Source organism: Cnephaeus nilssonii, assembly GCF_951640355.1.
Source record: "Cnephaeus nilssonii genome assembly, chromosome: 17".
NCBI classification, from domain to species: Eukaryota; Metazoa; Chordata; class Mammalia; order Chiroptera; family Vespertilionidae; genus Cnephaeus; species Cnephaeus nilssonii.
Window position 1 is genome coordinate 18667687 of NC_137088.1, and position 23897 is coordinate 18691583.

General features: G+C 39.6%; 1 protein-coding gene across 12 annotated transcripts in view; it reads left to right on the top strand.

Moving 5' to 3' along the window:
- The window catches only part of THRB (thyroid hormone receptor beta), a 289467-nt gene that overhangs the window by 231500 nt on the left and 34070 nt on the right, over nucleotides 1-23897 (top strand). For 10 of the 12 annotated variants that reach the window (XM_079794925.1, XM_079794920.1, XM_079794924.1 and 7 more), the window contains one exon: nucleotides 8637-8897. The exons of 1 other annotated variant lie outside the window; for it this stretch is intronic. In XM_079794925.1, the coding sequence (XP_079651051.1) occupies nucleotides 8637-8897 (261 nt within the window). Of the gene's footprint in view, nucleotides 1-8636; nucleotides 8898-21627; nucleotides 23573-23897 lie in introns of those variants that run through there. One more of the 12 variants, XM_079794922.1, reaches the window with a different exon arrangement.

Below are 23897 nucleotides of genomic sequence, written 5' to 3' on the forward strand. Positions count from 1 at the left end.
CTCTGATGATTGTTTTTCATCTGGATGGTGATTGCCTAATGGAATAGACAGGAAAACTGGAGAAGTTGGAGCAGCCAGATAAGGAAAAGATTTGTTTCTCTCTTAGCAGCGCCCAGATCTCACTCACTTAATGGACTGGGAAACCCTGCCAATGAAACAAGAGAAACCCTCCGCGATAGCAAACATAAATTCAGCCGCACACAGGGCCAGAGAAGGCCAGTCTCAGCAAGAGGGAGAATTCGGTGGCAGGTGCCCAGTCAAAGAAAGACAAAACCATATAGCAATGGAAAAGAGCCTACCTGAACAAAGAGGCTAAGTTTGCAAGACTGTGCCTACGAGGAAATATTTCTGAGGACACAGTTCATGTAACCAGACAACGGCTGAGCAAGGGCCTCGGCAGATCCGAGTTTATCAAGTCTCTGAAGTAAAGCAACAGAGTCAGTCTCCAGAAGTATACCCTCCTATTGCAATGTTTGAGCTCATTACATGCTCCTCAGTATTCCATCCATCCGTTCATAAATTTTCAAATAAAATCTAAATAAAGGGGTAGCATTTTCTTCTCAAACCACAGCATCCAGTTTCTTTAGGGACTTCTGCCGCAGATCTTGAAATAGTCGCAGACACATAGCACTTGGAAAGAGGAGAAGTGAAGAAAGAGACGATTTGCGGAAACAGTACGGGACCAAGAGAAGGTAATGAGCAAGGGCACTTATCTGAGAAGCTGGAGCATAGAACAAGCACAAAGAGGAGAAATATTGATTCCTGTTTCCCACTGGGCTGCAAAGGAGAGGGAGAGAGATGCAGAGGGCTGCCCGACTTTAATTAAATTCCACTCAAGGCAGTGAGCATTCATTAATGGACCCGGCCCCAGGCTCCATGCTGTGGTACATAGCTATAAACAAGCCACGGTCCCAGCTATTAAGGAGCTCACAGACCTAAACAGGTGAACTAGTAATTACAGTATATTGTAACACACTCTAAATAGAAACACGGGAATCACCTGTTAACATCTCTCCACCCTTATTTTCGCATTGGTTAAAATGACACACTACCTATTTCTTGGCACTGTTATGTGAATGCCTATAGGTGTGGGAATTGAGAGACAGATTAAGTTAATTAGAGTCCAGTAATGGCGGGGGTGGGGGGGGGGAGGCGGAGGAGGTGTGGATACTGTTAACATAAAAAACATTCAAACCTGTAAAGAATTTTGTGAGTTTATTTAAGCCAAACTATTGATAATTGCCGGGAAGCGGAATCTCAATGTATTGGGATAATGCTCCAGAGAATGGCAGTTTTTCATCTTGTTTTATACATTATAGTCAAAGGAGGAGACATAAGTGGGTGACATGAAATCCACTGGTGATAGATTAGAGAGGCAGGTGAAAGCAAAGCGGGGGAAATCTCTGAGATTGGATAAAAAGTAAAATGATATACACATACTTCTTTTACTTGATGAGTACAGGATAGTTAACAGTCAACAATTAACTCAGTAACAATGAGGGGATTTGTGGGCTCTGTCCTGGCATGCAGGCCCATTTGGTTGTGCCCTGAGGGGTCCAGAAAAAAAAAGGAAGTTACAAGTTACCATGACATTTCACAAGTATGTTATCTTAGGTGCAAAAAGACAATAGGCTCAGTAAAGATCTTTGTCAAGGAAGACACTTGCCTAGGGCATGACTACCCACTATAAACTGCTTTTTAATTAAAGATTTTTAATTTCAGACCATCTTTTGTCATTACTTTAGGTCTCTTGAGTTTGCAAGACCGCCATGCAGGCCTTTCCTGAGCTTGTCAGGTGGCCCCTTTTTTGTCCACAATACCATTGACACAATACATGGTACATTCTTGCCTTATAGAAGAGATAGAGACAAGTATATATATATATATATATATATATATATATATATAAAAGCCTGAGCGACCATCCGACTGTTTGACCGGCTGGCCAGTAGCTATGACATGCAATGACCACCAGGGGGCAGATGCTCAACACAGGAGCTACTGAGCTGCCGTTACTTGGCAGCTGTGGTCTTGGGTGACGCACCCAGAACCAGAGAGGAAGGAGCCCGATTCCTGGGTACATCACCTGAGAACTGCCCTCTTGCAATCCGGGACTCCTCTGCGGATGTCGGAGAGCCGGTTTTGGTTCGATCCTCACAGGCCAGGCCAAGGGACCCCACCAATGCACAAATCCGTGCACCGGGCTTCTAGTTATAGATATTTAGGAGAGAAACCCAAAGAGGGAGAATAGTTTGCCCAAAGTCACACAACTAATAAGTAGCAAAGCCAGAATTTGAACCTTGATAGCACAGCACTATCATACTTACTATCCTGCCTCTAAAAAGCAAAACCATTTTCATTTGCACTAGCAGATAAGGGAAGATAATACTACTCATAATAGAAAATCTGCATTGTACTGATTTTAGTAGGATGAGTCCTTCTTGTTATTTATCATTAGCTATCAGGTAAGAAAAGAGGCATAGAGTCTGTGCTGAGGATATTGTCTTCTCTTTGCAAAGTTCCCAGATTATTACGGGACATAAATACTAATTAGGATGTTGTGCTGGGTCGACACTGTTACCAAAAAAAGAAGGAAATTATAAATATATGTAAATGATTATGTCGTGAGGTAAAAAGTAGCACATGGAGGAAGGAAGATATACATGGAAAGTGTTATGGAAGTTTGGAGAGTAGATGGATGCTTTTAAGAAAGCTTAAACAAAAGCGAGGCCTTGAAGGTTGAATAGGAATCCAACCTCTGTTTTCATTATTATGTTGTCTGATCCATCAGGCTAATAAGCAAGCCAGGTATGAAGATAGTCAGGCCAGCCTTAAAGGAAATGCCCACTTCACCAAAATGCCTCTCCCACCTGCCTTGCACAGCAGGCAGGAATCCAATTTTAGACATTCATTCTTTGGGCTGTGGCCCTACACTTTCCAGGCATCCTTTCTAAAACACAACTTCTGCTGGGAGGGATGACTCCTCCCAGGTTCTCAGCCTTCACATAGTGGTATGAAGTCACTTATCAAACTCTTTCCTTTGAAAATCATGTTTAAAGAAGATCTGACTTTGGAGGATGAGAAAGGCAAGAGGATGGGCAAAGGCAAGACATTTGTATGTAGTAACCTATTTAATCTTCACAACAATAGTATGTTCTTATCTTACAGATGAGGAAAGTGAAGTACAGAGACATGAAGTAACATGCCTAAGGTCACGGAAAGATGTATGAGTAGGTGATCTGCCCACAGTGAGGACTGAGCACCCATAGTACAATGTGAGAATAGCAAGTACCTGGGAGGAGGGAAAGAGGAGATAGGAAGGGGGTCAAAGGAGATGGGAGGTCATCCAAATCAACCTCATCTGTACAAAGATTCTGTTTAGGACCAAGCGGTGATGGTAGTGGCGTTGATGGTGTTGGTGGTGGTGAGGGTAAAGTAGCTATATCCACTAAACATTGTTTTTTTATTAATAAAAGTAACATATTGTTTTATTAATAGTATTTTTCCCTGGGGCTAGAAAGAGAAATATATGGCCACGTGCATAACATAGATCAGATAGTTACAGCTCTATCTACACCTGAATAGCACTTAATTACTAAATACTTTCACTTACATTCTTTCACTTTATCCTTATTAAAATCCCATGAGCAATATATTATATTGCACTTTTACAAGTCAAAAAACCGAGACTTAGAGAGAGGAATTGATTTTCCCAAGATTAGACCCTTCAGCTGGGCTCAGATCCTCCATCCCTTTCCTCCCTCCACTAAAACAGAGCCTCCTCCAGGCCCAAACAGGGGTCCAACCTGTTAGGTTTTCCATTTTCAATTAATTTCATTGAGAAATGCAATCCTGATAGGTTCTTTAAAAGGGAAAAATGCAACCCTCATGTAAAATGAGAAGAAGGGCTGGATCCTGCTTTGGTACATCAGGAGGCGGTTATATAATGACTGGGAAAGGGTACCCCAGGCACAGGGAAGAGCTTCTGCAAAGACACTGTGGTGGAACCAGCTTCACAGGTTAGAAGCCCAGGTAGCCAAAGAGCAGAGCCTCCAAGAGGGGCTCAACAGGAAGGAGGGATAAGTGGGCCTTAGGACTTTATTCCAATATTGATGGGAAGTCATTAGAAGATTTTAAGCAGCTGAGGAATATGCTCTAATGTATATTTTTAAAAGCTCATTTGGGCTATTGTGCAGACAATGGATTGGTGGTGGCTGAGAGTGAAAGCTAAGAGACCAGTGGTGAATACAAATGAGTAATTGGGAAAATTGAATAAGACAATAAACATACTTAACAAAGAACTTTCAAAGTACTAATCAAATGATAGCTATTAATAGGCCAATGGCCACTCATCAAGTTAAGTCAAATACTGAGATGAGTCTGTTAACCAGTAGGAAAAATATGAAAGAGCAGATGAAGTGCTTCTCTGAATTTTAGGTTCCTTGTCAATCAAGAACTATATCATTATGTACTTCCTGGGGTGTTCATAAAGATGAATAAGTGTCTAGCTCACTACCTGATCCATAGTAAATGCTCAGCCAAATATTCATCTCCTGTTCTACGTGACTCCACAGATAAAAATAGGGTGATATGTACGTAGTCTGAGAATTCAACAAGGCTAAAACGTATGGGTTGAAGTGAAAAATTGAAATGGAAATTAGAGATATCATACTTAATAGCCTGATCCTACACAGTGATAATTCTACATACTCCCTGAATTTGCAAAGCATTTTATGTACACATTCTCCTAATATTGATGGCCTTTTCATGCAAAGTAAACACTCTTAGAATGAGTGCCTTGAAATCCCTGCCTACTCAGCTGACCCTTTCTGACCCCTTTGTCATAATCCTACTTCCTCTGCCTTGGCGCTTTTCTAAGGTGACAGCTTGCTTTGGTGTCCTGAAATACTTGAATATTTTCATATAATTCTCCCTTTTTTGATGGATAGATTTATTTTCTATCACCGTTAATGAAATTTCCAGAGATAGGCTGTAGGTAGTTATGTTAATGAGATTTATGCTTATTTCTCCCTCGCAAAAGAACCCTGTGGAGCAATACTATGTCGTTCAAAGCCACTAGAATTATGACCATCTAGTGCAAATGCAGTCATTCCCATCTAAACTCCCCAAGACACAGGGGCCAATATGTAGAAGTTATTTCTGTAATAGTTCACATGTCCCCACCTTGTTATTTCCTTTTATTTTACTTACTTATTAATTTGCATCATGACTGGTTAAGTTCTTGGTATCTAGAATATGAAGTATTAAAAGCCAGGTGTTAGCTGGGATCCATTAAGAAGCAAAGGATTTATTCTTCACCTGAGTAACAAGACATGTTCATTTCTAGAACCCCCCTTTTTTAAAAAAAATGTATTTCTACTGTGTATGTTGTGTCTCTAATGCTCAAAACAACAGGATTTTTTAGTGAAATTTGGTTAAATCTATACCTGTACTCTATAAGATAATATCCAATTAACATCTGACTTTTAATGCTTCACACGATCTCAAAACAATTGATGAATTTTTTTATTATAACACATTTACTTCAAGACTGTAAAACATTAGAGTCTGAGAAGGACATTGCAGCCTTATCCAGAACTTGCCAATAATTTGTCTTCATACCTTAGATTTTCTTACCCACATGGGTCTCAAATTGTATTGTATCAGAATCTTTGGAGGACTTAGTAAATATACCAGTGCCCGGGCCCCATCCTACTTCCACAAGCCTGGTCTCTGTGGTCTTTCATAGCACCACAGGTGATTCTGATTCTCACCAAAGTTTGAGAATCACTAACTTAACTTTTGATCATTTAATCCCTCTAAAAATATATCTCATTGGTTTGAGTTTTGGGGGAACCAGAGGATATAACCATTAGACATAGAAATAACAGAAAATTTCTGGAAACCATTATTACCAAGCAAATGTATGTGGAGGTAACTTATATTTGAACCAATGACAGCATACCCAATAGGCAGGATTTAAGGAGTCTGGTATAGTAGGTGCCTTCTCCCTCCTTGGGAATATATAGGAATTGTATATGCCCCCGCCCCCACCCCCCCACCCACCCCCCCCCCCCCACACACACACACACACACTCCTGTTTTGGGGAGGATGAAAATCAAGAATGTTTCTTAAATAAATCCCTATAGTTTTCCCAGGACCCAACCAGAACTTCTCAGTCCCCAGGTTTCCCAGCAGTGTCCCCAACCAATAAACCTGCCAATTAAGCAACTAAATATCATTATCATGAATGTAATTACAGACAGTAATTATGAGCCCATAAATGCCTCGCACGAATAAAACCCTTTTCCCAAACCATCTAAGCCTCCTTTCTTGGGAAAATGGAAGGCAATCCTATCCCCTACCTTATCCCTATTTCAGCCTCCCTTGCTTAGAAAAAAACCCGCTCTTGCTGGCCCAGGGGAAAGGCTATATATACTCTAAGGAGGACTTGTCCCCTTGAGTGGAGTCCCTTTCAGCATCTCATCCAAGTCTGTTCACTAGCTCTCCTCACTAGGGAGCAGTGACAACCCAGTTAGGCTGTATTTCTTAATTTCTGTTAAGGCAGAGATATTAATACCAAATTTTGAGAATTTCTGTAGAAAAAAAATGAAATGTTGGAGGTTTTACAAAATAGCATGATGACTTTTAACATGGCTTAAACCAGATGCAATTTACTGAGAACTTAGAGAGTCCCAGAAAATCAAGTAGACATCGCAGAAACATGCATGGGTGAGAAGGCTTGTTTCATGTCTGTAGAAACAAAATGAATCTCTTTGGGCCCAGAACTAACTCTTGCATTCAGTAACTGTATACTTAGCTCATGAAAACCTCAAACCCTCATGGATAATAGGTATTTGAATGGATTCTACATAGATATGTTGAATCTGAAATGCAATACAATCCCCCAAGATCTCAATCTGTTTTCTTTTAATGGATCATGAGCATAAGTGCCTGTAATTGTACCAGTGGCTGGCATGGTTGAGTCCAGACCATGCATTGAAGAATGCCATATAAACTCTAAGAAGAAAGGACCCACGTTTGTTTCACTGACCTCTACAATGCCTAGCAGCTCTCTGTAGGGTGCATTTTCAGGGCTCTTCTCTGAATAAGAGCAAATGTTACATCCAAAAGCTATCATATTGTATGACTTTTTTTTGCTTACTGGCCAAGGTAGGATATTTCGAGCCACAGCATTTTCATTTACTGTGACAAAGAAATCATGTGTATGACTTCATTGTTGTGGTTGTTCACAGCCTTCTCCTGGAATAGAAATGGAGTGTGTGGGTACCAGGATTTTCACATAGTAACCTGAAGACCCTGAAGGGTAAATGTAACTTCCAAAAGTGACTGAGAGTAGATTACACTTTTAGAGAAACCATCCTGACCAACATCAACTGAAGACATCTAGTAGCTTTAGAGAGGGTGCTTTTGAAAACCTAAACTATTTTTAACCCTTGTGTTAAATAATCTAAACAACATTTTAAATGTTTGAAAATTCTCAGTACTATGCACAGATCAGAATGGACTTGTCTTTCTAGAATGGATATCTATGGTCCTTTGGTAAATTCAGCATAAAACATTCACTTATATAGTCTTTCAATCTCTGTATGTGATTGCTTTAAAAGTATAACTGTGTTTATATAATATTTTTCTCATTTTGACAGGCAGTTGCCTAAGAATTTTTGGAAATTTGAATGACTAGATGGATTATATTTTTTAATGTGTATGCCTATACAAATATGTGTATTAGCTTGCTCGTTTTTACTTTCTACTTTATATCCATGTTATCCATGTACAGTATATCTTTATTAAGGGGGTAAAATTCACTAGGGAAGGTTAATGTGAAAAAGTCTTCATTTTATAATTTCCATTTTTCCCCATATTTTAGAGGGCTGAACTTCAAGTCCATATCAATTGAATAGAAAAAAACAACAACATAATATACATCAATAATTAATTGCCTATTCCTCAACCAAAGAGATTTAGGGTTTATCAGTCTATCATTGGGGCTCTTAATTCACCCCAAACTAAAGTACCACCTGCTGTCCTTCATCCGATCTCATTGCCAATTTGAGACTACAGTGAAACCATTTATAAGATCCAGCCTCCTTCTTTTAGGCCATTAGAGGTAGAAGGAGAACAAAGTTGTCACTCGGGGTAGCCACGTGAACATGTCCCACTTAAGTAACAGAGTGCCCCTCAGGTCAGCCTGCGAAAAGCCCAAGTCAAACAAGGCTGAATCCTGGATGTTTTATGTCCTAAGGATCTGAAAAGTCTTCACGACCAGCCCTGACCCTCCTGACCTCAAATGGTCACCTAAGCAGTGACATAAATTGGTGTAAACTTGCTCTTGGGACACTGCTGTGGAAGTGAGACTGGCGAAAGTACAGCCTCCCAGGGAAGAACTAAACATAAGGGGGAATGGGTTGATTAGTCTGACTAGCAATTCAACCATGGTGGCTATATGCCCAAAGCTGACAAATTCTGCATCTTATCACTGCCGTCAAACGGAGATGCATGTGAACACCGTCAGCCCAAAAGAATTGAGAAACAACTTGCCTTCCAGAAGTGCATCTCAACCAAACCTTGACAATGCCAACAGCTCATCATCATGTATTTTTCAACCCTCCAGAAAATGGCCTTCCAGCCTGGGACAAACCGAAGCACTGTCCAGACCACGAACACGACTGGAAGCTAGTAGGAATGTCTGAAGCCTGCCTCCATAGGAAGAGCCATTCGGAGAGGCACAGCACATTGAAAAATGAACAAACATCGCCACATCTCATCCAGACCTCTTGGACGAGCTCCATATTCCACCTGGACCATGACGATGTGAATGATCAGAGTGTCCCAAGTGCCCAGAGCTTTCAAACAGAAGAGAAGAAATGTAAAGGTAAGCAGATTTTTACTAGACCATACCACTGATTCAACAAGGACAAAAAAAAATTCTTTGTTGTAGCTGTGTGGTTAGTCTTCATGTATTCCAGTGTTCAGTGCCCATGTGTTTTCCCCAACGATTCTGTTATGAAGTTTCTTTATCCCCCAATCTTCTTTTAAACATAAATAAATAAGTGGGTTCCAAAGGGAAGCAGTTAATTTCAGTTTCATGTTGGGTTGGGGAACTTGCGTTTCTCTAGTTAGCAGAAAGGTTGTTAGTTTTGGCTTTAATTCTGTTTTCAAATCTGAGTGAAAACAGACATTGCTATCATTATAGAAGTACTTGCTTTGAAATGTGTGTGCATGTGTATGTGTGTGTGTATGATTCTTTCCCAATTGTGCCAGCAGCTAATGGGATCTCCAAGGCTACCTTTAAACTAAATAGACAATTCATGTTCTAAAGAGAGGTTTTAAGTTGTGGGTGTTTGGTTTTTTTTAACTCATTAAATCCTTGTGTCATCATCCTGAAAGGCGAGATTATGGTTTTAGGAGGTGGTCACCTCATAAGAAATATGTTAAACTGGCCTACGTTCCTGATTGCTTTCGACTTAACTGGTCTTTACCTCAGGTCGCCTCCACCCTGACAGATGTCTTTGTGCTGATCACTTTATTGTCTTATGGCTCCCTTTGCTTCTTAACTTAGTCTTTAAATGTCCAAGAAAGCAATTTGTATCTTTAAGTGTCCAACTTCATATAACTTCCCATTCTTTTTCAATTTAGCATTTTCTTTTTTTTAAAAAAAAAAGGCTTTTTATTTTTTCTTTAAGGATTTTGACTCATGATAAAAATTTTAAATTGGGTCTTTGAATATTTGGCAATCACATACAAGATATGTTAATGAAAGTTTATAAAGACTCCTCTATATGAGCCATGAAGGACTTTTGCATACTCATGTAGTTGGGACAGAAACATTTACCCCTCTAAATGAAAAATGATTGTTCTTTAGTTTTTCTGGAAACAATTCAATCGCTCCTTGGAACTACCAGTTGACCTGGGTAGTTGAGTGTAAAGCTTTTCAGATGAAAATAGGAATATCTAAAAATAACAATAAAATCGTGGTATAAGCTCTGATTGGAGAATAGCCCAAACTATCCATGTTCTCTTTGTGAAGATTTGTGTTTGTCCCTTATCTGTATTATTTAGGAGATTTGAGAAATTGAAAGTGATATTTAGAAAAAAGAGCAAAATATGTTTTTTCAAAGGAGTCAGGCTATAGGACCGGTGTGTCTGTGTGTATGTACACATTTGTTTGAAATATAATTGAGATTTAGTCTTAGAATTTGTAACAAGATTGTGTCTTTAAATTTTGTGAGCTGGCATCAAAACTATGTCAGTCCTTGGTGTACAGTGAAATGCCAACAGAAAGTGTAGTGTTCTCCTGATATAAGGAACTCACTGGCTAATTTTTATTTATTCACAATTGGTAGCCATAGTCATTCATTCATTCAATCATAGGGATAATCTCTGCTCCATCATTTATGAGAAATATTGGCCTTGGATGTCTACAGTCCCCCACACCATACACTTTTCAATTTGTTCATACACCTTAAAAGCAAAAGAAAAGCGTCTTTATTTGGATCCAAGACCCTAAGTATATATATATCACAGTGGTTAAGACCACATTTTGAGTCTGACATATTTGGGCTAGAATACTAGTCCTTCCAAATTTCTGTTCTTGAGAAAACTTACGTGATTCTTGATAAAATTAAATAAGATCATGTTTTTAAGCATTTAGCCTAATACCTCCCATATAGTGCTCCCTAAATAGCAGCTATCAGTATTACTGTGATCATTGTTGTTAGTTCTGCATCATTAAATCACATCAATTCCTCAGGCTACACTGTGTGCCTGGTAAGGACAGGGGTCGGGAAGCAGGACAAATGAGTGTGGGGTGGGACAAGACATTTCAGGGAGGTTAGAGTTGATTTTGCATTCATTCAGCTTTCTACTGCTGAAAGTTGAAGAATTCTTCAATAAGACATTTTAAGTAAATATTAAAGTCCTTCCTCAAGATTCTAGTATTAAAAGGAAAACAACTAAGGTTAATTCTTCTGTAGTTTCCAGACTAACCAGGATTCACCTTGGCATGGATGTGAGCCAATGCCTTGGTTCAGTATGAAAATGCCACCAGGAAGGCTATGTTGTCATGGCCCAAGAACCATATTAACTGAATTCCAGTCATTCACAGTGGACGCCTATTTACCAGTGAGGCCAGGAAACAATGTGATTAGTCACTCTTCTTTTTTTTTTTTTTTAACTTGGTTCTTCTCCATCTGCTCTGCTCACTTGCCTCTATATAGTCACTGTGAGGAGAGTTCTATTTTGATGTCCGTCTATACTAGAAGTTTATTTCCTGGATATCTCTAGCCCCCAAGCATGCTTGATATCTCAGTTCTGGGCTGCAATTTCATTCATTCATCCCACCAGTGTTTATTCAGTGCCTACATGTGTGGGACACTGTCCTTGATGTCCCAGCATGAATAAATAGCAGTGGGGCTAAATGAACATCTAAGTAATCCCATTTCAGGGATCCCAAATGGGACAGATAAGATCTAAATGGCCTTCAAGGGTACAAAAGTTAAGGATCTGTAATGCAGAAGCCAAAAAAACAAGTTGACTGCTTAATGTTATGTAACAAGCCCATCTCCCAAACCAGTTCCCCCGTAAGTGTGATTTGTGGACGAGGCTCCTTCTGCAGACTATGACTTTTCCCACTCTGTGGATGCAAGTGCAGAAACTGAGAATAAGCTTTAAAAATCTTTATAGCAATTTGACATTGCCACTGACATTCAGACGCATAAGCAGTACATTCACCTAACTGAACAGGGTATTGACCAGTTGGGTATTGTCAAACCTGCCTGTCAGTCATGTGGGGCCAGAGCTACGTAAATTCTTGTGCAGTAGAACCATGTATTGAGCCATAATAAACAGGATATTTCTTTTAAAATAATTTGAGAATCGCTGATTTGTGCTTTATAGTGTTCTTCATGTTTTTCTTTAGGTTTATTTTTGTTATGCATCTAATGTTTTGTTTTCCATTTTGGTCTGCATTCTGCTTTCATTTTACTCTGCATATATGTGTACTCCTATCTGCTACAGTCATTCTAATGAAATTCATTGGTAGCATATTTAACTGGAATGAGATCTCTGAAGACCTTTCATTCTGCTGCAAAGACCGCAATTCAAATCTGCTTTAGTACCAGACACTATATCCAGCCAGAAGCAGGTGACCCATTCCCTTCCCCCAGCCACCCTCTATCTCCACACTACACCTCCTGGAATTTTTGTCCCAATTTCAACTGATGGCTGGCCATGAGGACCACATCCTTCTCCTGCTGCCCTCCACTGTTTCCAGAGTCTGAGATGATGCTTTGGGTGGTGCTCACAGTTCACCAACCAGTGGCACTAGCAGCACCGGGAGCTTCTTAGAAATGCAGAATTTCAAGCCCTACCCCAGACTCCTGAATTGGAAGCTCCGGAAAGGGGCCCAGCAACCTGAGTATCAGGAAGAACTTTAGACTATGACTTCAATTCTTAGTATAGGAAAGGGTCTGCCACCTAGTGGACTTTTGGAAAACTTGCATTTTTCTTCCAGTCATCTCACCTGGGGAGCCACCTGAGTCTATCCTTGATTGGGCCTTCCTTTAGTCCGGGCTTATTATTTTAATTGCCAACTCAATGTTCTGTAACATCTAGTTGCCTGGTAACACCTCCCTCTGGGACTTGAACCCTTCTGAGAGTCCAATTCTCTTTGCCTGGAGCCCTGATCCTCCTCTAAGTTTTTATGCTGTACAAGGCTTCTCCACTTGGCCTTTTCACACCCTCCTGAACTCTTCTCTGGAAACCACAGGGTCCCCCCAGACCCACAGGATGGGTCCTAGCAGATGCAGGCACCCCTGTAGCTGAAACTCGCCAGCCCTGCTAAGCCCAGATAAATAGTCAGACCTCCATACTTCGATATTTGTCCTTGATGTCAACCAGGGACCTTCCAGAAATACTGGAACCTGGTGGGAGAAACAAGGCAAGGCAAGACTGGCCCACCTCCCTGCTTGCATCAGGCAAAAGAAAAGCAGCAATCTGGTGATTACACTGAATTTTCTCCGTAGATCTGCTCTGTGTTTTTTATCAAGGTAATTGAGTCTCAGATCCCAAAGAAGACAAGAAAAATAGTCCAAATAATTTCACTAACAAGTTATTTTCTCTCATTATGAAAAGTTTCTAATGGTTTAACAAAAATAATAAATTTTGAAAATTATTTGTAATTCCATCCTGCAAGGACAAGTAGGGTTAAATCTTTATTACATTTTAGTCTTTTTTTCTGTGCATATCTGTTTTTTACAAACTTGGAATCATATTAGGCATACCATTTTTAATTTTTTTCTTTATTGATTAAGGTATTACATATGTGTCCTTATCCCACCCACCCCCATTGACCCTCCACCCCTTCATGCCCTCACCCCCCTGGTGTCTGTGTCCATTGGTTAGGCTTATATGCATGCCTACAAGTCCTTTGGTTGATCTCTCCCCCTTACCCCCACTCTCCCCTACCTTCCCTCTGAGGTTTGATGGTCTGATCAATGCTTCTCTGTCTCTGGATCTGTTTTTGTTCATCAGTTTATGTTCATTATATTCCATAAATGAGTTATATCATGTGATATTTATCTTTCTCTGACTGGCTTATTTTCCCTTAGCATAATGCTCTTCAGTTCCATCCATGCTGTTGCAAATGGTAAGAATTCCTTCTTTTTTACAGCAGCGTAGTATTCTATTATGTAGATGTACCACAGCTTTTAATCCACTCATCTGCTGATGGGCACTTAGGCTGTTTCCAAATCTTAGCTATGGTAAATTGTGCAGCTATGAACATAGGGGTGCATATATCCTTTCTGATTGGTGTTTCCAGTTTCTTGGGATATATTCCTAGAAGTGGGATCACCAGGTCAAATGGGAGTTCCATTTTTAGTTTTTTGAGGGAACTCCATACTGTACTCCACAGTGGCTGCACCAGTCTGCATTCCCACCTGCAGTGCACGAGGTTCCTTTTTCTCCGCATCCTCACCAGCACTTGTCATTTATTGATTTGTTGATGATAGCCATTCTGACAGGTGTGAGATGGTACTGCATTGTCGTTTTGATTTGCACCTCTTGGATGATTAGTGACTTTGAGCATGTTTTCATATGTCTGTTGGCCTTCCTTATGTCCTCTTTCAAAAAGTATCTATTTAGGTCTGTTGCCCATTTTTTTATTGGGTTGTTTATCTTCCTTTTGTTAAGTTGTATGAGTTCCCTGTAAATGTTGAAGATAAAATAAAAAGCTTCTGTACAGCAAAAGAAACCATCAGCAAAACAACAAGAAAGCCCACTACATGGAAGAACATATTTGCCAATGTTATCACCGATAAGGGTTTAATCTCCAACATTTACAGGGAACTCAACAAAAGGAAGATAGGCATACCATTTTTAATGCTTAAACAATATATCATGAACATTTTCCCTTGTCATTAAATATTATTTGTATCCTGGCTTTCATTGGAAATAGGTTATTTTTGCTTGTAGATATACTATAATTTATTAAACCAGTCTCCAAGATTTAGACAAGTTGAAGTATTTTTTAAAACAATATCTTATGTCAGCAAAGGGGCAGACTATTAGCTCATGCTCTTCATACGGATAAAAGTATGAATCAAATCAATGATGACAATTTTAAGTGATGTATAATTCTCACCAAAATAACAAAGTGTTCTAAAAATGAGAGACATAAAGCCAAGTCATTATACGTATTATAATCCTTCAAGTTAGACATGCACATTTTCTGTGGGTGATAACTATCTTTGTCCTTAAGTAAAACACAAGGACATCTTCAGGTAAATGAATATTTTAGAAGATGGAGGATTAAAAAGTTTGAACCCTTTCACCAGTACGCCCAGCTGCTCATCCATCTCGTCTTTCCACTGTGCTCCTACTCACCATACATCAGAGTGTGCAGTCTCAGCTGAGAGCACCAGTGTGATTCATATACTTCAAGGGCACTCGGGAGCCTTAGCCATCAACGTGGGAATAAGTGCTTTCTATCCACTTCTGGCATATGCAAGAGAGCCCTGTGACTTGATACTTCAAAGGCAGGGAAGAGCACCTTGTAAGTAGGCCAGGGCAGATAGAGGTAGAGGGCAAAAGAAGCCATCAGCTAGAGTGGAGGTGGAGGTGGGAGGGGCGGGGGAGTGGAATACTGGGAATAAGGCAATGTCAAAGAAAGGCAAACATCAGAAATTCAATGCTCTGTTTCATCCAACTTTCATTTCTGTTGAGCAGATGGATCACGTGTTTTCCAAGGCCAGTTTAGCAGTGTATCACAACAATGCTTCCACCCAGCCATCCCTCTTATAATATCTATCCCATAGAAATACACACGCAAGTCCCAAAGGTCTGAGTTCAATAGTTTTCTTTGCATCTTTGTTTTTGTTCCTGAAATTTTGGAAATGATCTAAATGTCCATCCATAGGGCAGTGTCCCCAAAAAATTGTGGTATATCTAAAGCATCTACTAGAAAAATTAAAAGATTTTTTAAAGAGGTGGTTTTAGGAATACGTAATGGAGAAACAATCACGTATAAAGCACAGTATAATCCCATTTTGCAGTATTAAAAGTCTATATAGATATGTGTGCACAAATGTGCATAGCAAAAGTTCCTGATGCACACTATACCCTTGTAAAGGTAGATACCTTAAAAATGAAAGAGTGGAATAAAGGGCGATGCTAATATTAAAGATATAAAACTGCATTCAAAATTGTTCTAAGAATATATTTATGAATAACTTGTGTAATTGTTTTAAATGTTAAGGTCATATGTTTACATTCAAACAGGTTTAGGGTGACTTCTTCCTCTTTAATTTACCAGCTTAGTGCAAATTTTTTAACCTCTCTCTCATTCTACTTTATTCTAAATGGGGTAATAATGTCCGGTTGTTAGAATTTGTCATAAAAATGAAAGATAATACATGTTAAGCACTCAGCATAGGGCCTGCAACTTTAGTAAAGATTAAGTGATATCTTTTTTTAATATATTTTTAATTATTTCAGAGAGGAAAGGAGAGGGAGAGAGAGATAGAAACATCAATGATTAGAATCATTGATCAGCTGCCTCCTGCACGCCCCCAACTGGGGATTGAGCCCACAACCTGGTCATGTGCCCTTGACCGGAATCGAACCCGGGACCCTTCAGTCCACAGACCAACGCTCTATCCACTGAGCCAAACCAGCCAGGGCAAGTGATATCTTGTGCCCTCTCCACCAATATTCAGACAAAATCAGGTACAATGTGGATGGCTAACTTACTGACATTGCATTGAAGTTGAAAAGGTATTGTTGGGAGAGTCAGCCTTATAAAGAATCACAGGTGATCATTGGAATTCAAAGTCTTTCCCTTCCCCAAGACATCTCCCATGGGTCACCCTGAGTGCCTGTAATTCCATCATTGCCCTTTATGGTTTTTCAAAATGCAAACCTCCTGGCTGGATATTTTGTCAAGTCTCTAGCATCTCCAAAGGAATCTGAATTAGATCAGATTCCTTTCTCCTTTGACAAGGTCTAATAAAGGCAATGGAAGGATTGGGGATGGAAGGAGACCATGAAAAGGTTGATGATAGCAGGAAAGTGGATGAGAGAAAAAGTAAGGAGCAGGACTACCACATGCCACTGTGCAGATTGTCAGGTTGTGCGCTGTACAAGAGGATCAGTGTTCACCACATTGTTGAGGCTATGCCACAGTGCCCTGAGGAAAAATGTCACTTCCCTCACTGCCTGCTAAGGGCTGACCCTGAACACGGGTTAAAACTACTTGTAGACAAATTTAGACAAGTGGCATATTGCTCGTGGGCTATCGGGATATTCCAAGATTGATAACACTGTATTATATTAATTGAAATTTGCTAATTATATGTTAATTAGCCAGGTAGGAGGAATCTTCCCTCAATGTACATTATATCAGATCATCATGATGTACACTTGAAGTATCTTACAGTTTTATTCATCAATCATACATCAATAAAGCTGAAAAAATTTCCAAGAATCCTCAAGTTACTCAGCAGGGGGTGAAGACACTGATAGAATTCAAATCATTAATAAACACTCTTCTATCCCCCTGGAAATGCTATGAAAGAGAGGCCTTGAAATAGCACAACTGGATCTGGGAATTAGGGGTCCTATAATCAATCCATTACTTGAAAGCTTAGATTAAACAAATTTTGACTTTAGGCTGAAATCAGATCAAATATTATTTTCAATATGCAAGAGAGAATTTCATGCCCAGCCAGTGTGGCTTGGTGATTAAGCATTAACCTATGAACCAGGGGGGTCTCAGTTCAATTCCCAGTCAAGGCACATGCCCAGGTTGCAGGTTCAATCCCCAGTGGGTAGCATGAGGCAATCGATCAATGATTCTCATCATTGATGTTTCCATCTCTCTCTCTCCCTTCCTCTCTGAAATCAATAAAAATATATTTTTTGAAAGAGAGAATTTCATGAACTAAATATCCAGCAAGAATGTTTAGAAATATTTTGAGCATATAAATGTCCTTGTCTGACATGGTTGGACCCCTCAAAGAGGACAATGGACAAACCATGAAGAATCACTGCATGTCAGGTCATCCTAGCCCTACAGTACCCTGGGCCCCAATGTAAGCTACTAATGGCATAAGAGCAGCAAACTAGAGCCATATTTTATAGCCACATCCTGTATTCTGACTCATCATCCTGTTTACATGGAGAAAATGCATATTAACTAACAATCTGCAAGATTATAACTTTAGGTCATTCAGCCACTGTCCACTCGCATTCATTAATTTAGTAAGCAACAAATTATATGCTTATTATGGACCCCTAAATTAACTTAAATATCCAGGAAATAAGCACTATACTTTTATCTATAATTTATGCATTGATTTTAAGAGATCATAGATGTAAATGTAAATAACTTTCAGATTTACTGCATGGAAAGCTGATATTCTTAGTGGAGGCACTATTTTCAAAAAAAAGTGAAGGGTTTGCAGCCAAATAAACTTGCATTCAGATCATCACTGATCAGCCTTATAAGCTTGGGAAAGTTCTTAATTCTTCACCTCTCTAGGTCTCAGTTTCTCATCACTAAAACAGGAACCAGAGTATCTCCCTACAAGATTTCTATGCCTCTGATCTTTCAATTCATCGTCTACATAGCAGCCAAGGGATTGATTTTAAAGAATTAGAAACATGTCACCTAACCCCTCTCTCTAATCCCCAACCCAGCTTGAAATCACCCTTGGTTTCAAGATAAAGTTTAAAGACGTACAGGTCCTTCATAACATGGCACAGGACTGCTTTTATTCCCATCTCTCGCCACTTATATAACCTAAACTCAGGCCATTTGCTGTGCTGAACATTGTCTCCGTGCCTTAGTTACACCCTGTCCCATTTTCCTACATTACCTCTATTCCATACAGTGCCTGCACTTCGAACCACTTCCCATTAGATTAGATTACTTAAGCCTCACAACAATCTTGTCACTTTTTCAGGCACATTTTTATCAAAGCAAATTCGGCTTGGTGCTGGATTGTGAACAAAAGCCTCTCTTTAATATCCTTCAGTAGAGCTGTAATAGGCTAGAGCTGTCGAAAAGCTCTTATTAAATACTAAAGGAGAAAAAAAAAAAAGCAGAAACAAATTCAGAGTACAGATGTTTTAAAGGAGGAGGACTTTGAGTTTCCATTTCTACCAAAACAGACTCAATCCCAGAGCCTAAAGGCCAGGTCTTGTTCTGCAACCACCTGGGGATTTGTACTTCCACGTGTCTGGCCTGCTCCTGGCCAGCAGCTTTCCTCCTTGGTAAACACAATAAGGACACCCCCTTCAGCAGCTTCCCAGGCTCCTAAATGGAAAGCATTTTCTCTACCTTGAGGGAAAAAGAAATCCAGAGGTTGACAGTCAAGACTAGGATGGCAATTCTGTGGTAGTTTTAGGCTCAGCACCTAGATTCCTTCCAGCTTATTTTTCTACCATTTCTAGAGAATGACTTTCATCCTCATGGACCAAAATGGTGTCTGGAGCTCCAGCCGTCGTATTCACATTCCAGAGAGCAGGAAGAAGGAATGAAGAAGCAAATGCTATGCACTAGCTTTCTTTTTCAGCTGTCTTTTATGTTTCCTAGAAACCACCTTACAACATTTCTTCTGCTATATCTCATTGGCCAGAAGTTATTCACACAAACATACTAGATGCAAGGGAGACTGGGAAACAAAAGCTTTTTCCCAAGGACCATTGCCCTCTAAAATGTAGAGATTCTATTTCTAAAACAGAAAGTAAGAACAATCATTACAATAGAAACTAGCATTAACGTTGACTAATGTTTATCTTTCTTTATGTGCCTTTTACAAGTATAGTTGATAACACTCTTCCTAAGACATATCTGTTCAGCTGTCTAATGTCTCTGGCCTCCACTGTTGAAGTCCTGCATGCTCTTCAGAAGCCAGTTCACAGGCCCCCTCGTCTGTGAAGCTGCCGCTGAGACTCCAGGCAGATTCTTCCTGTGTTTCTAGGTCACAGTTATCCCACACTCCCTTGCGTTTAGTTCTTTCCTTAGTCTGTCTCCTTGACCTGTCTCCTCTACTTGACTAGATAACTCAAGGGCAGGTGAAGCCAGATTGAAGTGTGGAAGATAAACTTCCAAGAACTAAGGGAAATATGCAGTGAAACTGAAAATAAAGAAAACGGAGTAAGTAGGCAGGATGCCTTGGCTCTGGTGAAGGGACTGAGGTTGTACACCCAATAGACTAGGAGGTCTCAAATTTTGCTGCCTATGAAAATAACTTGAGGAACTTTTAAAAATCTTGATACTCAAGTTTTACCCTATATCGATTAAGTCAGAATTTCTGAGGGTGACACTTAGGTTCTTTAGCGTTTGTGAGTGATTCCTGTCTGGAGCTTTATTTGAGAATCAGCACAGTTGGAAATAGAGAAAAAAGAGAGAGAAACCATGTCTTCCCTCAGAGTCCTTGAGAGTTTGTTGTTTACCTATGAGGTTTTCCAAACAAGATTGCATCTTTTAAGCTATTTCCTTCTGGCCACGGACAAAGGTGTATTTCTATAATATATAATTATTGATTGAAACACTTCTAATGAGAATTATGAAAGCCCTCTAAGTTTATTTCAGGAAATTTGATGTACTATGGGTCAAATAACTCATAAGCTTCTCTTTAAGTAACTAAATTAGAATAGTCAGACAGGGAAATAAGGAAGAAATCTTACTGAAGCTCACCTCGTTTATAACACATAATATGTCTAAATTACTTTATGAACTTTACAAAGAAGCCTGCTAGCTCCATCACAAGTGACAGCATTGTGATTGCTTCCATCATGGTGGGAAGGGACGTAGTTCAAATTCAGTGTGAGCGTTGAACTCCATTTCCAGCTACTAGTGAGAGTTTCATGCATTTACTACAAGTAAAGAATAGCCCCACTTGGTACAAGGAGTTTCAGAAAACTTCGTACTGTTTGTCCAAAAAATAAAAGTTAGTGGGAACTGGGTTCTCTTAAATCTGTTTTGAAACTTGTTTTTCTATTCAATGATTTATGAGGGGATTCAGGGTGGTTCTAATTCAATAAAAAAAAAATGCTATTGATTCTCAGGGTCTTCCAAATGTTTTGTAAAAATTGAGAGAAAATATTTTTTGGGGGGAGGCATTCTTTCCTTTTTCGCCGCAGTATTTATATCCAGTTCTGAGGCAGAATAAAACTCTGAGTTTTCAAGTACATCTAGCAATTTGGAAAAATTGTTTTTACGTGTTTTTTTGGAATGAAAGTTGAGGCTCTGGCTTAAGTTGATATTGTTGCTGGTGAAAAGCAAGAAATTGCTTGGATTTGTGCCTTCAATGAAATAGACAGGGAGCCAGGAAATGTGCTGAACAAAATTACAGAATTGGATGGATTCAACATGTAACTCCTAACCAGAAAGAGGCCTTGGAACAAGTGTATTTGCCAGGAAAGAAAACTGCTTTATTGAAAGGTTAATTTTCAGATTAGTTTTGGGAAATTTGAGATAAATAAATGAAATCAGACCCAAAAAAAACCACACACACACACATAAGGCCTGGATCCTTTTTCCTTGGGTTTTCAGAAAATAATCATTGCTTCCAATGGAATGTTTTGACATTTTCAGTAGGGAGAACATGTTAATTGTAATGTTGTGTGTATGTGTTCTTAAAAACCCTTGTGAATACCATATCTGCCAAAAAATCTTTTGTTTTAAGAGTAATCAAAGAGTAAAAATACTATTAAAATGTTAGCTATGTTCTTCATTTCTTTGGTGACTTTCATGCTTTCTAGGATGTTGCAATTTATTTTCTGGTTCAAATGTACCAATTTGGAGAAAATTCCTTTACTTGTTTCATAGTTCAATTTTTCATGTTTATAGTTGTTTGGTTTTTATAGTTGTTTTCATTTTTATAGCTGTTTTACTTGTTTTATAGTTGCAGTTTTCCAAGGAGTCTTATTACTAAAGGTCCACAGAGTTTGCCTGGGTTTCTTCCCTTATTTTGTCTCATCCGCAGCTTATTCTCTAATTCTTCACCTTCTTCCTTTGAATCGATAGCTCCTTTACTACATTCATAAAAATCCTCAGCTCTGAAAAGGCTCTCTTGCACAACAATGGTCTACTTTACTCTGTATATTGAATACAACTTGCTGTTAAGCTACTTGTGGCAAGGACCGTGATTGAATTTTTGAACAGCCTCTGCTCCCACCACCTCCTGCTTTGTATTTAACAGTTGCCATGTTTGTTGAATGGTGATAATACCCGCCTTCCTCCTGTCATATGTCCCTGACCCGGAACAGTTAACTGGAACTTCCTGTCCAAAGCAGAGGTCTCACTATTGGACATTACATATTATATCGCTGTGGTCCCTTGGGAGGGAAAATACCAGCACGGTCACACATTCATTCATGGACCAGCAGGAACGCCCAACGTAAACAGCACCACCTGAAGCCCAGCCATGCGAACCGAGTCTCCAGAGGAAAGAGGAAGACTCCCTAGGCTCAAAGAAAGCAGCTTCCGCCCTCATCATCGAGAACACACACGTATAGGTGGACATACACATGCGAACCACCATCCGTGTGGAGAGAATACCATTAGTGATCATCAGCAAGTTAACTATGATCTAATTTGATATTTGTTCACATCTTAGTTCAAAGATGTGGTGATTCTTCGAGAAAACTCTTTTCCCATTTGGATCACTATCTTTAAATGTCTAGTGCGTGAATACAATTAAATCCAATTACGCTTTAAGATAGTCTCCAAAGCAGATTTGAATGGGAATAGAATGGTGGTGTGCACAGTTTTCACATACTACTGGTAAGAGTGCTGTTAAGTGTCAAGAGAGGGGGGAATGCTGTAATAGAGGGGTATTCTTCTTAAGGGTATTCTCCTGGGCTCTCCCTCAGGCACTTACAAAGAAAACAATAGAGACAGAATAAGCAGTTAAGTTGAGCTTTAGGTCTCATGTAGATTAGTGCTAATGATGTAGAAAATTATCAGGTGCAAACCAGCAGCATTTTCAAATGTGGCTTTCCTAGGCCTGTTTTAAAAACCTGTGGGACCTATGTGTCATTAGGAAATGGTTGGATCCTGGTTTTAAAAGCTGATCAGTAACATTCAACAACAGATTTAGCCACTGTCATTCGTATGACTGGATTAATGTTTTGGAGTCAGTCATCAGGCTAATAAACTCGATTATTGATTTTAGGATTTTCTGTGTATCCAAGGATAGTCTCTAAGATATCTTTATAACATTTCATGCTTAAGTTGTTAACCAAAATGACATAACAATGAGTAATCATTTTCTAATCATGCTGAAAGGGATTCAAAACCACCTATAAAATGAATCTCCCAGTTTCAGAGCAACAGGAACATCCTTGCTCTCAGTGCTGTAGCTGGACTAAGGTCATCCCTACCTGCCTGCTATCTTCCCCAGGAATTAGCTGCATTCACAGCTTAAGACCTCACTTAGTCAGAAATCTGCTTTCCAATATGTTCAAGTGGCAGGAGAGCTCAATAGACACCTCAGTCTAGATAGGATTTTAGCACATCAGGTGCTATTCCAAAGTAACACAGGCTGGGTTGCCGTGTTGATGGTGGTGTTTATTCATCTTCCTTTCTCCTTTCATGTGTATGGATGTACGCTTCTCGGCGTATATGCCCGGCTCTCTGGGTGTATGGGGCTGGTGAATGCATGCATAGAGTGTGTGTATATGTAAAGTAGGAACTGAACCAGGGTAACAAAATGAACTATTGTATGCAAGAACTCTATGAAGTGCACCCAGCTGCCAGCAGCAACTGCTACATGCAGGCCACTGATTATTACGCGTATTTTGAAGATAGTCCGGGTTACAGTGGGTGCAGCGCTCAGGCTGTGCCCAGTAACAACATATATATGGAACAGGCCTGGGCAGTGAATCAGCCTTCTACCTGTAGTTACCCTGGAAACATGCTAAAAAGCAAGGACTCTGACTTGGACATGGCCCTGAATCAATACAGCCAGCCTGAATATTTCACCGAAGAAAAGTCTACTTTTTCTCAAGGGCAGTCGCCATCTTACTCTCAAAAAAAAGGTAGGGACCATTATACCTAAATGTATTAAAAGTTTCCATTGTGTGTTAAAGTTACAGTTTGCATCAGCTTTGTCACATATTTGACTTTGGGTGCTGAGTGTTTGAAATTAAAAATAGCAGTAAAGAGAGGCTGCTGGGTGATTGAAAGGGGTCCATGAACAACAAAGATTTCCAAACACTTTTTTCTTTATATATGCAAGTTGGATTGAATTGTTTTTTTAGACTGTGTGTGTGTGTGTGTGTGTGTGCGCGCGCGTGTGTGTGGAGAAAGAGAATGTGTATGTGCATATGTGTGTGTCTGTGTGAGTGTGTGTGTGTGTGTGTA